This window comes from Budorcas taxicolor, chromosome 9 (assembly GCF_023091745.1).
Source record: "Budorcas taxicolor isolate Tak-1 chromosome 9, Takin1.1, whole genome shotgun sequence".
Lineage (NCBI taxonomy): Eukaryota > Metazoa > Chordata > Mammalia > Artiodactyla > Bovidae > Budorcas > Budorcas taxicolor.
In genome coordinates, this window is record NC_068918.1 from 48,328,478 (window position 1) to 48,342,283 (window position 13,806).

Genomic DNA, 13,806 nt, shown 5'->3' on the forward strand with positions numbered 1-13,806 from the left:
GAATTTGCTAAATTTTAATTGAAGATAAATATGTAAAATGTCTGGGGATAGTAAATGCTTCCAGGTTACTTGATTTTATAACATGTAGTCTAAATGAGTAAGGGAAAGTCACTGGAAGGTGGTAGATGTCTTGGGTGCCTGTATATTCATTGCTGAGCTGTGTTACTGTGACTATCCTAACTTTTCCCAGTAGAGGAGAGTCATCACCTGTTTGTAGTTAATGGCTTTCTCCTTATTTCTGATAGAATAGGTTTCTCCTATCCATAGGATTTCATTATTTTTAGTAACAGGGAAGTTTGCTTAGTGCAAAGCAGACTGCCTTAGAACTTAAATTGGTTGAAATTATATCTTGAAGTTTTCTGAAAATTGGTAGGGGGAATACATTTCTATCATTTTAAGATAAAAATTTTTGCATCACTATTTTTCTAGTCAGGTCATAAAATGATTTTAGTATTTTTCACTAAGAACCATATTCACACATAAAGACTTAATTTACAGCTGTATTAGATTAAGAAAACAGAACTTTGAAGTGTGTTAATGCGAATCAACAAGCAAGTTAATTACTACTGAAATCAAAGTTCCCCTGAATTAACCATGCTGAGATTTTGTCTAAATAAATTATGTTTGTGTTTAGTTTGGGGCTCTAGATTTTGGACTGATGCCAACTACAGGTCCAAGTTTGGTGTATCAGTTGGATTTTATTATTTTGTTTTAAAATGTAGTATTGTAAAATAGGTTTACTGATATACACTAAACAGAATTATAGAATTATACCATAAAGGGCATGTTCTTCCCTTTTTTTTCTGTTTAATTAGAGACTTACGGCTTATAGTTAGTGATAGTTGTCAGGAAACATGGCTACAGATATAAAAAGAATATGTTAGAAATGTCTTATTAGAATCCAGGTTTTTATTGAGTCTGATGATAGCACATTTGGAAATCAGATTTCATATTTTATTGTTTGCTAAAAATTACTAAAATTCAGAAAGGGTCTGCTTGTTCTCATGGTTCTATTTTTACTTTCTTTTGTGTTCTCAGCCTGTGGCCGTGGGTTCTACAAATCTTCTTCTCAAGATCTTCAGTGCTCTCGTTGTCCAACTCACAGTTTTTCTGATAAAGAAGGCTCCTCAAGGTGTGACTGTGAGGACGGGTACTACAGGGCTCCATCTGACCCACCATATGTGGCATGCACAAGTAAGTTCGTAATTGCAAAATAAAGACTTTCAGATCCCTTCCATTTGTTTGTAGAATTGTGACATCGTTGAGATAAGCCTGAAATTTCTGAGTACATTCTTAATTATTATTAAATACTTACAAACTTTCCATAAACCAATAAGGCTAAACAATAATATAAAATAGATACACCTTACATCATCATCAGTGTAGTTTTCATGTCTCCCAGATCTTGCATTTTAATCATATTTTACACATGTATCCAATAGGAATAACAAATAAAATGTAAAAGTTATTTGTGTCTTGCATGGCTTTAAATGTAATTAAAAAGTAATGGTTTCTGAATTAAAATTCCATCACTAAATACAGCAAATCTCACATCTTGATGCTTCAATGAATGAATGTTTGAGAGACTCAAATCCAAAGCCAATTCCAGACATTACTATAAATCATTCTTGAGCACATTAAGAATGAATAGATGTAGTCTCTCTTATATGTTTAAAAAAAAACTATTTTTAAACAACTGCACAACTGTTTTTTAGGTGCATTAACTATTCTTTTTTAATTGCTCGGAAGAAAAATAGCTAAAGACCGTGGCAAAACTACAAAGACAGTCGTTATCCTGTTTTCATTTTGACATATTAAATGGAAAATAAATAAAGCCTCTTGCCAAGTGAATTCAGGAAGGCTTTTATAAGGTTTCTCTAGGAAAGGTAATGAAATGTTTATGTGAAAGAAAGCATTTCAACTAGTTTTCTGTGTGGTAATTGAGCCACTAGCTTAATGCCGCACGTGGATCCTTTCATTTGTTTGTTTGTTTGTTTTTGGCCATTTTTATTTATTCATTTACTTATTTTTGGTTTCCTAAGGGCCTCCATCTGCACCACAGAACCTCATTTTCAATATCAACCAAACCACAGTGAGCTTGGAATGGAGTCCCCCTGCAGACAATGGGGGAAGAAATGATGTGACCTATAGAATACTATGTAAGCGATGCAGCTGGGAGCAGGGCGAATGCGTTCCCTGTGGGAGTAACATTGGCTACATGCCCCAGCAGACTGGATTAGAGGATAACTATGTCACTGTCATGGACCTGCTGGCCCACGCTAATTATACTTTTGAAGTTGAAGCTGTAAATGGAGTTTCTGACTTAAGTCGATCCCAGAGGCTCTTTGCGGCTGTCAGTGTCACCACGGGTCAAGCAGGTATGTTTTCCTGTTTGTCTTCACTGAGTGAAAAGTAAGTGAGATCTCGCGCTTGAATATTTCCTTAACTCAGCTGTACAGAACTTGATTACTCCAGCTTGCTGAGTATTCACACCTTTAGCTTTTCTTTGTTATTTCTTCTGTTGTCTGTTAAATCATTACTAGACTCATTAACATCTCCTGCAGAGATCTGGCAGGAGAAATAAAAGGGGATAAATTATAAACCAGTTAAAGTTGCTCTAAGAGGAGCAATTCTGTTAAGGGGAGGACAGGGAAAATGGACAAAATAAGATGTGGGATATTTATTGCATTTTTTACCTTTTGGTGTGCTATGTGTTAAGTGCTCATGATCAAAATTTTTATAATTAGGAATAATGAAGGAGTTGGCTTCAATGTCTCAAGTAGTGACAATCACATAAAATGTGATATTTGTAATAGATGGCAAATCTGCCTTAAAAATTGCATGAAGGAATTTACATTCATCTCTAGATTTGTGATCATGTCATGTTAATGTCTATAATATTGGAAAAAGTATTTAGGAGATCTCCTGAGAATTAAAAAATAAATGAATTAAGAAATATAATAAATTTGAAGGTTGTGAACTGGTAGCTTATCCTAAAAGCAATTTTGACTTGTCTTTACTGGCATTTAAGATGCCTTACTTGGTCGTTCTTTGCTGTGTTTAAGTTGGTTTTGGAAAATATAAATTGGGAAGGTAGCTTCAGAAATTGGCGACTTTCTAAACCTTCAGAAAAATCTTATGACTGAGGGAAGTTCCAGAAATTGAGGGCTTTTTCAAACTTTTGAAAATTCTTGCTGCTGAAGGATGATGCTATGCACTCAATGTAGCCAAGTGCTGTGTCATTGTCATTAATAAAATTAGACCTGTACCAGAGTACTGAGTTGTGTAAGCATCATAATAAGGTTATAACAAGGTATTCTTAATCTTTGGCTAGCTGTCAACAGACATTATTATCACAAATTCCTGGACATAGACTAATCTATTCTCCATATCTATACCAATTTTAATAAAATGTTATCTATTTAAATAATATCTGTACAGTGAAACCTATGCATAAGTCTTATGCTTACCATTTTGAACAGATTAGTGAGTTCCTATTTTAAAGGCTTCATTTTGATGTTTGTTTAAAAGGCTATTGCAAATCATATTTCTTAATGTAAAAGTTGACGTGTGGAGTAAAACAGCATAGAAACTTTTAAATCTTCAAAAATTGGACAAAAGAAGTAACTGATTTAACTAATACTTGTATTGACTCATTTTATTTACCCTCACTTCATTTACCATTCTTTTAAAATGCTGTTGTCGTTAGATATTTTTACTTGTGTTCCTTTATATTGAAATTTGTCATCATAACATACAGTAAGTGGTTTTGAAGCATTTTGGGTTCTTGTTTGTGACCCTAGAGCTATCTTTGGAATCATTAATAAAAACTGTTAGGTCTGCTGAGCTAGAAAAACTGCTCTATTCCTGCTGATAACAAGTATAAGAAGAGATGTTTTTATTTATTTTTGAATTCAACCTAAAGATCCTGAACTGATACCACAAGTAGAGTTTGTCAGATAGACCACTTTGGGGATCTGTTTTCTTGCTCTTTAAATGACTATTATTTAACTTTTCAAGTTAACACTTCACAGCCTAAATAGGTCATAGATTTTCCGTAAATTCCTGAATCAACTACCTTATAGTAGTTAAGTAAAATGGCTTTATCCCTTGTTTACCCTGGTTAAGATTAAACTAGGTTTGTTTGCTTTGAGGAGTAATTTAAATGTATAAAAATTAGATTGCTGTGGTTATACAGCTCTGTAAATATACTTTAAAATGTTGAATTGTGTACTTAAAATGCATAAATTTTATGGTATGAGAATTATATCTCAAAAAAGCTATTAACATTTTAAAAAGAATAAATACAATACAGTTAAAAAAAAAAAAAACTAGTTTGGACTTTTATGTTAAAACATTAATTCACAATTGCCTAGCCCCAACTACATACATCTCAAATGCTAAAAACCCATGAATATATACTTTTAGCTTTTTCTGCTTTCAAAAAGAAGTACATTAATAAGGCAGCAAGCTGTGGTAATTTTTAAAGTTATTATATGTTTTTAGCATAACATATAAAATACGTTAGCGATTATTGTTCAGTTAAACTGATACCCACCCACCCCCCCCACATCATCAGTATTTTTCCTTTTTCTAAAGGGAGAATGATTTGAAACTTTGCCCGTATTTATGATCATCCCTGGAAACCTACAATGATCCTTAAAATTCTCATTCTACATTAACCAAAATGCATTACCTCCCACCTAGTTTATGCTGCAGTCACTTCAGTAATGAATTTAAGGGTCTCTGGTCAGTTATTACCCTCATCAGCAACCCACTGGGACAAAAAGAATCTGGCCATGTGTTTGGGCAAGATGAAAGAGTAAGAATGGAAAATCATCAGGCAGTGTTTGAAAGATTGTGTGTATACTTCGTAGTTCTTTTTCTATTAAATTTGAAGTCTTAAGCTCAGGACCCTCCATAGCAGCATTTGTGGAAATGGAAGTGCATTGAAGACCCCTTGTCCTTTCCTCAGGGTAGTAGTAGGGTTATAGGTCTTTAAGGACCTGTATACTAGCCCCTGTTGCCACTTACGAGGTAATACCTTTAGGTGGACCACAGAGGTTCTACGTGAGTAAAATGGAGATAAAATGGTGTGTACGTTCCTGTATTATCCTGTTAATGAGATGTTGAAGAAAATTTTAAACTCTTTATTGTCATAAAAGTGTTATTTCAGTGAGGAGCATAATTGCTGATTAATCCTCTTTTTTGCAACACTTTGTGGACCTGCCAAGGCAAAGCACACTATAATCTTTATCTACCGTCATGTGTCCAAGGTGGGGGATATAATCGAGGCCCAGAATTGGCAATTGTGTGTTAAAGCATGGCAGGAGGGAGAAATTAATTTTGTTCAGTCACAGGTTATCTTAAGACAGATTCTTGTTTAAAAAAATAATTAACTTTAAGATGAGACATGTATCAGTTCAGTTCAGGCCACCTCATGCAAAGAGTTGAGACATGTATAGAGAAGCATAATATATGATATTTATATTTAGATAGTTTCTGTGTTTGCTTATCAGGAACATATGACCTACACAAGCTGGCTAAAATGTATTTTTTGTTGTTGTTGTTTTGTTCAAAAGGATGTTGATCTATTAAGGGTGTAGTCACACAGATCAAACTTGTACATTGGAGATGTGTGTGTGTGTGTGTGTGTGTGTGTGTGTAAGGGGGAAAGCACATGCATTTAATTTATGACGTTATGATCCTCATTCTTCCTTACAGTGGAAGACTCTCTGGAACAGATTTGATCTTGATAATTGCATAAGTGTTCTGAAGAGGTAACTATTTAATTGCTACTTTTCAGAACATTAACTCAAACAACTGTTCTGAGTAGTATTGTCAATATAAGTCAATTTATGTCTGGCACTGTGTGGGATCCTGAGAACAGGAGAGCAAAGAATGGTCCTGTCCTTATGAGGAGCCATTACTGTAGCCAATGTATATTAAGTTATACAACTAATGAGAGGGTAGCTGAATATAATGTGATACATGCTGTAGAACAAGATTAGGAACAAAATATAGAACCTCAAAGAAGGAATGATTTTCTTCTGTGGAGAGAAAGGGAGTCTTCACAGAAAAGATGCCAATCAATCTAGAACTTTAGAATAAATATGGTTTTGCCAGAAGGAGGATGAGTAATTCATTTTCTGAGCTCTCAGGAGGACTTGTCCCATGAAAACAGAATAATCACCACTACCATCCTCCCGCAGATCAACTGCATTAACACACCAAAATGGGCTGCAGAGAAGTTAGTAAAAACCGCTCACCCTAAAATTACTGTCTCTGTCTGTAATACCTTGATTCACTGTGGGATCCCTTAGACAATCAGATAATTTTTAGCTTTGCTAGAAAACATAAAATTATAATATGTGGTTTCCCGCCAAGAGATGGAAGAGACTTAGCAATTATTCTTCAGGTCAATAATTACGTTATGTTTGTGTCTTTACCATCTAGCACAGTTCTTTCTGTATTACTCATGTCATACAATTAATTCCAACGAGGAAGCTAGTCACATGCAAGAAAAGTTAAGTGATTTTATGAGTGAAAACATTCAGATATGAATGGAAAAGGCATAGGATTTGATATTTGATGACATGATTACTTCACGTTAGAAAAGATATTTCACCTCTTTAACTTAACTTTCTCCTAAATAGATGGGATCATGCTACTTAACTCCTCATGCTACTTAACTCCTCATATTATTAGAAAAATTAGCTTTTAGCTTAATACCTGTAACATTTATTAGAATAAAATGAGTGTGTTGTTATACTACAACAATTACAATAATTGTGAAAAACTGACTCATTGGAAAAGACCCTGATGCTGGGAAAGACTGAAGGAAGGAGGAGAAGGGAATGACAGAGGATGAGATGGTTGGATGTCATCACTAACTCAATGGACATGAGTTTGAGCAAGCTCTGGAAGTTGGCGATGAACAGGGAAGCCTGGCGTGCTGCAGTCCATGGGGTCACAAAGAGTCAGACACGACTGAGCAGCTGAACTGAAATGAATGATAAGAATTACTAGTGAGTGAACACAATATATTTTTTGGTACTTTTTAAATGTAAAAGGTACACAAAAAGAGTGTCAAGTTGAATCACTTAATGTCTTTGGACTCATGTAGTCCTCCTAAGTAAAGGAGAGGTCTGAGATAGACCTCGAAGAGCTCATCTTGTATCAGTAATTAAATGGACAATCATAATAGAATACTAACTATACATTGCACAGTGCAAGGTTGACTGCTGATTATTGATAGCTGAGTAATATGTGTACACATACTATCATTTTTAATGAGATCTATGACTTACAATGCTTAATTAAGGATGAAAGCTGTAACCTCTTAAAAGAGGATTAATTTCCCAAATTGGGCTCTCTAGGAGGCAGACAGTGTGATAGAGATTCTTGCAGGAATTGTGTTAGGGCTTGTAATTGGAATCAGCCCTATCTGAAGAGAAAGAAGGGAGTGGAACTGAGCAGAAGAGAAGTTGAGCCATGATACAGTCTCATTCGAATCTTCTGCCAACTCCATGGGAATTCTCCACGTGTAAGGGATCGTCAGATTGTCCCAATTTGAAAAGAGAGTAGCAGGCTTTTATACCTCTTTGTCACACAGGCATTGACTGCAGGCTCTTCTAGGAATGTGTCATTTTTGAGACAAGGAAATTCTAAAAGGGGACAGGGAACTGAGGTCTGTTTTTGAGCAGCTGTCTCAGCAGCTAGCAAATTCTTTCTTCATTCCTTCACCAAAGGGAATGGGGGCCATCTCTCATAACATATATTACATAGAACTAAATCATATCAAAGAATACAAGGGGCAAAGTTTAGAGTGTGTTTAGAGAATAAGTGGTATAAACTGGATGAATAGAGCTTTCTGGGAAGAACTAATGGGAAAGTTTATTTTTAAGAAAGAAGACCTTTCTAATTGGAGGAGGGGATAGTGGGAACAGGATGTTTTGAATATGCAAGTTGCATAACTAACCCTGGTTTATGTTTTAAATTTTTGTGTATCTTCACAGAACATTTGATACATTCCATATAGCAGTTTCAATTTTTTTAATACCCTGCTTAGCCTTGATTCCTGTGGAAAGCAGATATGTAGAAAACATTTCCAAAAGTATGAGAAAGTATCAGCAAAGCTGACATGTCAAGGTAGAGACCCGTAATTTCTCTACAAAGCTATCTCAGAGAATCTCTATCAAAAAAATAACTATTTTCTTTTTCTCATCTTCAGTTTTGTTGTATATGAATGAATGGTTTTTATGGCACTTATATACATTCTGTATCATTAAAATTTGAAGTAAATTTGTAGAGTTAGTAACACAGGTATCAATACCAATTACAGGTAAAAAGTTGAAACTTAGACGTAGTAATGTCACATGGCATTTATAAAGTGGTGACCCAGAGTATTGTAATCAAGTATACTACTTACCTCAGAATTATTATATTATGTAATCTTGTCATAGGCTGCTACCTTAAAGAATTAAGCTCTCCAATCCTTTACATGGGAATTTGGAGAGTGATTCAATGGTTTGGTGATAGATTACTCCTCAATGAAAAGGGGACCTCCTAATGAAGTTTTGTTTCCTGAAAATATTAATAATGCATATAGTCTCTGAGAAGGAAGCATTGATAACTGTGTTATTTGCCTCCTATCTATGATTTTATGGGCTTCCCATCTGGCTCAGTGGTAAAGAATCCGCCTGCTAAGAAATAGAGGTGGATTGATCCCTAGATCTCCCCTGGGGAGATCCCTCAGAGAAGGAGGTGACAAGCCACTCCACTATTCTTGCCTGGGAAATTCCATGGATGGAGGAGCCTGGTGGGCTAAAATCCATGGGGTCGCAGAGTTAGAAATGAATTAGTGATTGAACAGCAACAGCTAACTTCAGAGACATCTCTTCATATCTTGACTAATTTCCCTTGTGTTTTCAAATGCTCAGATCTATTTCTCTGTTAAAATTAAGCTTTGCTTCAGTATTCACTTTACTTAGATTTTTGAACTTTACATAATGCTCCATATGAAATATAACCATAGAGTTATATTATATAACATTATAGGTGAGTAAAATTCCACAAAAAAAAGAGAACCAAAAATAATTTTCTGTATTTGTCAGAAATATCTTCACTCCCATTCATTAATGTGACTCAACTGTGATGATTTTTCTCATATTGATAAATTAATTCAGATCATCTCTTTGCAATGATTTTAAAGAGCAGGCCATCAAGTTATGTATCCTTTACGTAAAAGCAACTAATTCCATATAAGTTTATGTATGTTGAGATTACTTAGAAATCTATAAGCTTAATTTATATTTTAAAGGAACATAATATTAAGAAAATATAGTTTCTTGTTTGAGAGATTTACTGAATATTATTAAATGCTGCAATTGCCATAAGGTGAAACAGGATATAAATGCAAAAAAAAAAAAAAAAAAACAACAGTGACAACAAAAATTCTTTTAGAAATAGTGTTAATGTTGTTAAAATATACATTACTTATGCAGTCTGCAGCAGAAGAATATACACGCTTATAAAATATACATGCTTATGCAGTCTGCAGCAGAAGAATCAACTGAGTGAGATTTCTTTAACAGTAACCCATTCAAAATGTTCATTTCTGTTTCTAGTTATTTTATAAACCTGATGTATCTGAATGGCATAGCAGGATTCAGTCATGCTAATTTTTACCGGAGGGCATGACATTTCAGAAATTTATATGCTTTGCTTAACAAGTAGTAGATCCATTTACAGTTTTCCATCAATATATATCAGTAATTAAGACATCTGTATAAAAGAAGATTTTTTGGATACTATTTTAGCAAAATTTTCATTATAACAAATACGGCCATGTGGTATTAATACTGACATCTAACACTATTACTACTTAGTGTGTGCTAATCACTTTAAACGTAAAGACCCATATGCCTACATAGCATCTTCACATCCCAAATTCACAACAAAAATTTGGGAAACAGTTATGTCTTTTTGTGATGTGATCTTACAGTAAGTATCTCATGCATTTTCTTATAATATCTGTGAAATATTTGTCTTTCCTGTTAGAATTCATAGTGTAAAGAAACAGTGCCATCTTTGGTATTATTCTCTAGCCTCTACTATGTATAGGGCCCAAAGTACATGCTTAGTAAACTTGTTGAATTAAATCCATAAATTAGCTATCTATTGCCATGTAAAGAGACTTTCTAAGATTATCAAGATTAATATATAAAGGGTTAGTTTAATTCAAATTTAATATAGTTTTATTTAAATTATGCAGTGACTATATAAGATAATGATTTGAAGTATAAAAATTTTGTGATTTGGTCTTGAAGCTATAAATATATTTACAATCTTAAAATGAGTTTTCATCCATATGTTAGTATTTAGTAGAGATTTAGAACAAAGCTTAAAGGAACCTTATTATGAAATATTAAGATACAAGTCCCATTTAACTTTGAAATCTTTTATACTTAACTTCTCCATGGGCTTTCCATGGAGCTCTAGTGGTAAAGAACCTGCCTGCCAATGCAGGAGACATAAGAGATGTGAGTTCAATCCCTGGGTCGGGAAGATCTCCTGGAGGAGGGCGTGGCAACCCACTACAATATTCTTGCCTGGAGAATCCCATGGACACAAGAGCCTGGAAGCCTACAGTCCATAGGGTTGCAAAGAGTCAGACATGACTGAAGTGATTTAGCACACATACATACTTCTCCATATTTTGAAAACTTACTGAAAATAGAGTTGATTTATTTCTTTTTATATGATATCAAATGTAGTAAAAGCATGAACAGAGACTAACATTGGAGATTTTTCATCAGTGCTTAAGACTACTATTTTAAACACATATTACCAACTTTTCCAGTAGCAGTAGCAGTAGCAGTTTATAACTGTTTAAGACTATAGCACATAGCTGTTCTATGATATTTCTTAACTAAAATATGTGTATATGTACCACAGCTTTCTTATCCATTCATCTGCTGATGGACGTCTAGGTTGTTTCCATGTCCTGGCTATTATAAACAGTGCTGCAATGAACACTGGGGTACACGTGTCTCTTTCAATTCTGGTTTCCTCGGTGTGTATGCCCAGCAGTGGGATTGCTAGGTCATAAGTCAGTTCTATTTCCAGTTTTTTAAGGAATCTCCACACTGTTCTCCATAGTGGCTGTACTAGTTTGCATTCCCACCAACAGTGTAAGAGGGTTTCCTTTTCTCCACACCCTCTCCACCATTTATTGCCTGTAGACTTTTGGATTGCAGCCATTCTGACTGGCATGAAATGGTACCTCATTGTGGTTTTGATTGTACTCAGCCATTAAAAAGAATACATTTGAATCAGTTCTAATGAGGTGGATGAAACTGGAGCCTATTATACAGAATGAAGTAAGCCAGAAAGAAAAACAGTACAGTATATTAACGCATATTTATGGAATTTAGAAAGATGGTAACTGTAACCCTGTATGCGAGATAGCAAAAGAGACACAGATGTATAGAACAGTCTTTTGGACTCTGTGGGAGAGGGAGAGGGTAGGATGATTTGGGAGAATGGCACTGAAACATGTATAATATCATATATAAAATGAATTGCCAGTCAAGGTTTGATGCAGTATACAGGATGCTTGGGGCTGGTGCACTGGGACAACCCAGAGGGATGATATGGGGAGGGAGGTGGGAGGGGGTTTCAGGATGGGGAACACGTGTATACCTGTGGTGGATTCATGTTGATGTATGGCAAAACCAATACAATATTGAAAAGTAATTAACCTCCAAATAAAATAAATAAATTTATATTAAAAAATAAAGTATGTATAAGGAAATAACTATAAGCACCTGTGTTCTCACCCCATACCTTCATCTTAGTCCCACCTTCCAGTCTCAGTATCTTTGTAAATTGTCAAATCCACCTTTTCTGATTTTATAAATATTTGTAATGAACTATTTACACTTACATTGTTAGGACTGTAAGTTGATCTACATACTATTGAATGAAAGAACTCTGTTAACATTTGAAAGAAACCTAGTATGTTTTAAGAGTCATGTTTTTATTTTGATACATCTTAATCTTTTCTTAAATTCTTTAATCTCAAAATTGCTGTTTTGTGATAATAATGTTTATGTATCTGAAGAAAGAACTGTATCTGTGCAATAACACAGATATAATACTGCTGTGGACTGAGTTGTGTCTTTCCCCAAAGTTTTATGTTGAAGCATTATCCTCAACATGACCACAGTATAGTTGAAGGTAGGGACTGAAAGGAGGTAAATAAGGTTAAATGAGGTCAAAAGGTTGGGGCCCTAATCCCATAAGATTAGTGTCCTTACCATAAACAGCACAAGAGAACTGGCTCTCTCTCCATACACTCGCAATGAGGAAAGGTCAGTGAGTACATCACCACAACATCTGGCTTGATCTACAAGCCAGAAAAAGAAGCCTCATCCAAACCTGAACCCTACTGGACCTTGATCTGGGACTTCCAGCTTCCAGAACTTTGGGAAAGTTAATTTGTTTTTTTAAGATAGCAAATTGATGGTAGACTGAGTAGACTAATACAAATACCCATTCCTGAGATAATATAGTTCCAACCTATAATTTGAAGAAAATTAGTGGACTGCAAGGAGATCCAACCAGTCCATCCTAAAGGAGATCAGTCCTGAGTATTCATTAGAAGGACTGATGTTGAAGCTGAAACTTCAATACTTTGGTCACCTGATGCAAAGAGCTGACTCATTTGAAAAGACCCTGGTGCTGGGAAAGATTGAAGGCAGAAGGAGAAGGGAATGACAGAGGATGAGATGGTTGGATGGCATCACTGACTCAATGGATATGAGTTTGGGTAAACTCCGAGAGTTGGTGATGGACAGGGAGGCCTGGCGTGCTGCAGTCCATGGGGTTGCAAAGAGTCAGACACAACTGAGTAACTGAACTGAACTGAATTTATTTTCCATATGAGTGAGAACAGCTAAGGTGTGAACACAATTTTGTGGCTAGGCCAAGGAATGGGAATTGTAGGCATTTTATGCATTTCTGTGATTTCTCCTCATCAAAAAGTATTAAATTAATTTAGTGCAATGCGTTAAAGTAAGTACTGGAAAGACCAATAGTAATATTTTCCTTTTAACATTCAAGATAGTTTTTTTTTTTAACAGAGCAAATTCATTATCTCATAAATTATAGAAAGTGCTACATTGATGGTAGCAGAACATTCAATATGAAATAACTTATGAATTTTGTCCCTGATTTTCAAGCTTGAGCAAGTTTGTCATATTCTTGGCAATTTTAAACTAGCAATTTCTACATGATTAAGAAGTGAGTGCTATTCCAGGATTCTCTAGTGGAAAAAAAATTATAACTATGTTTTGGATATTTAAATTTGTAACTTGTTAAATTTGAGCTTCCTCTAAACAGACTGCAAAAAATATGACTGCCCGTTAGGATCATTATTCTGGAATACTCCATAATGATGGAATTATGTAAAGTAATTCTTATTGTATGCATTGTCCTTAATAGAAAATCCTTCATTTTGCTACTGTCAGTTTAAAGAGTAGTGATTATAGAAAATGAAAATATATCCACTAGAATATTATTTATAAAGAAACAGCTATTTTTCTTTAAAAGTCAAGAAATTTGTTCAAGTGAGATATAAAAAATCTATTTTAACTGAAATGTGACTAACCAAACCACCTACTCTTTACTTTTAGGGAGAAAAAGATGGTAAAACAAGTTACAGCAGGGACTAATGTAAAATGTGCAAATTTTTTTTCGGTTACAATCCTGAGTCAATATGTATTGAATTCAGTCTCTTTT

The 13,806-nt window shown here is 34.7% G+C and overlaps 1 protein-coding gene across 1 annotated transcript in view; it reads left to right on the forward strand.

Annotated features, from left to right (window-relative positions):
• Positions 1–13,806, forward strand: part of EPHA7 (EPH receptor A7) — a 207,929-nt gene that overhangs the window by 66,290 nt on the left and 127,833 nt on the right. The window contains exons 4-5 of the mRNA XM_052646036.1: positions 1,039–1,194; positions 2,043–2,378. Of these exons, the coding sequence (XP_052501996.1) occupies positions 1,039–1,194; positions 2,043–2,378 (492 nt within the window). The remainder of the gene's footprint in view (positions 1–1,038; positions 1,195–2,042; positions 2,379–13,806) is intronic.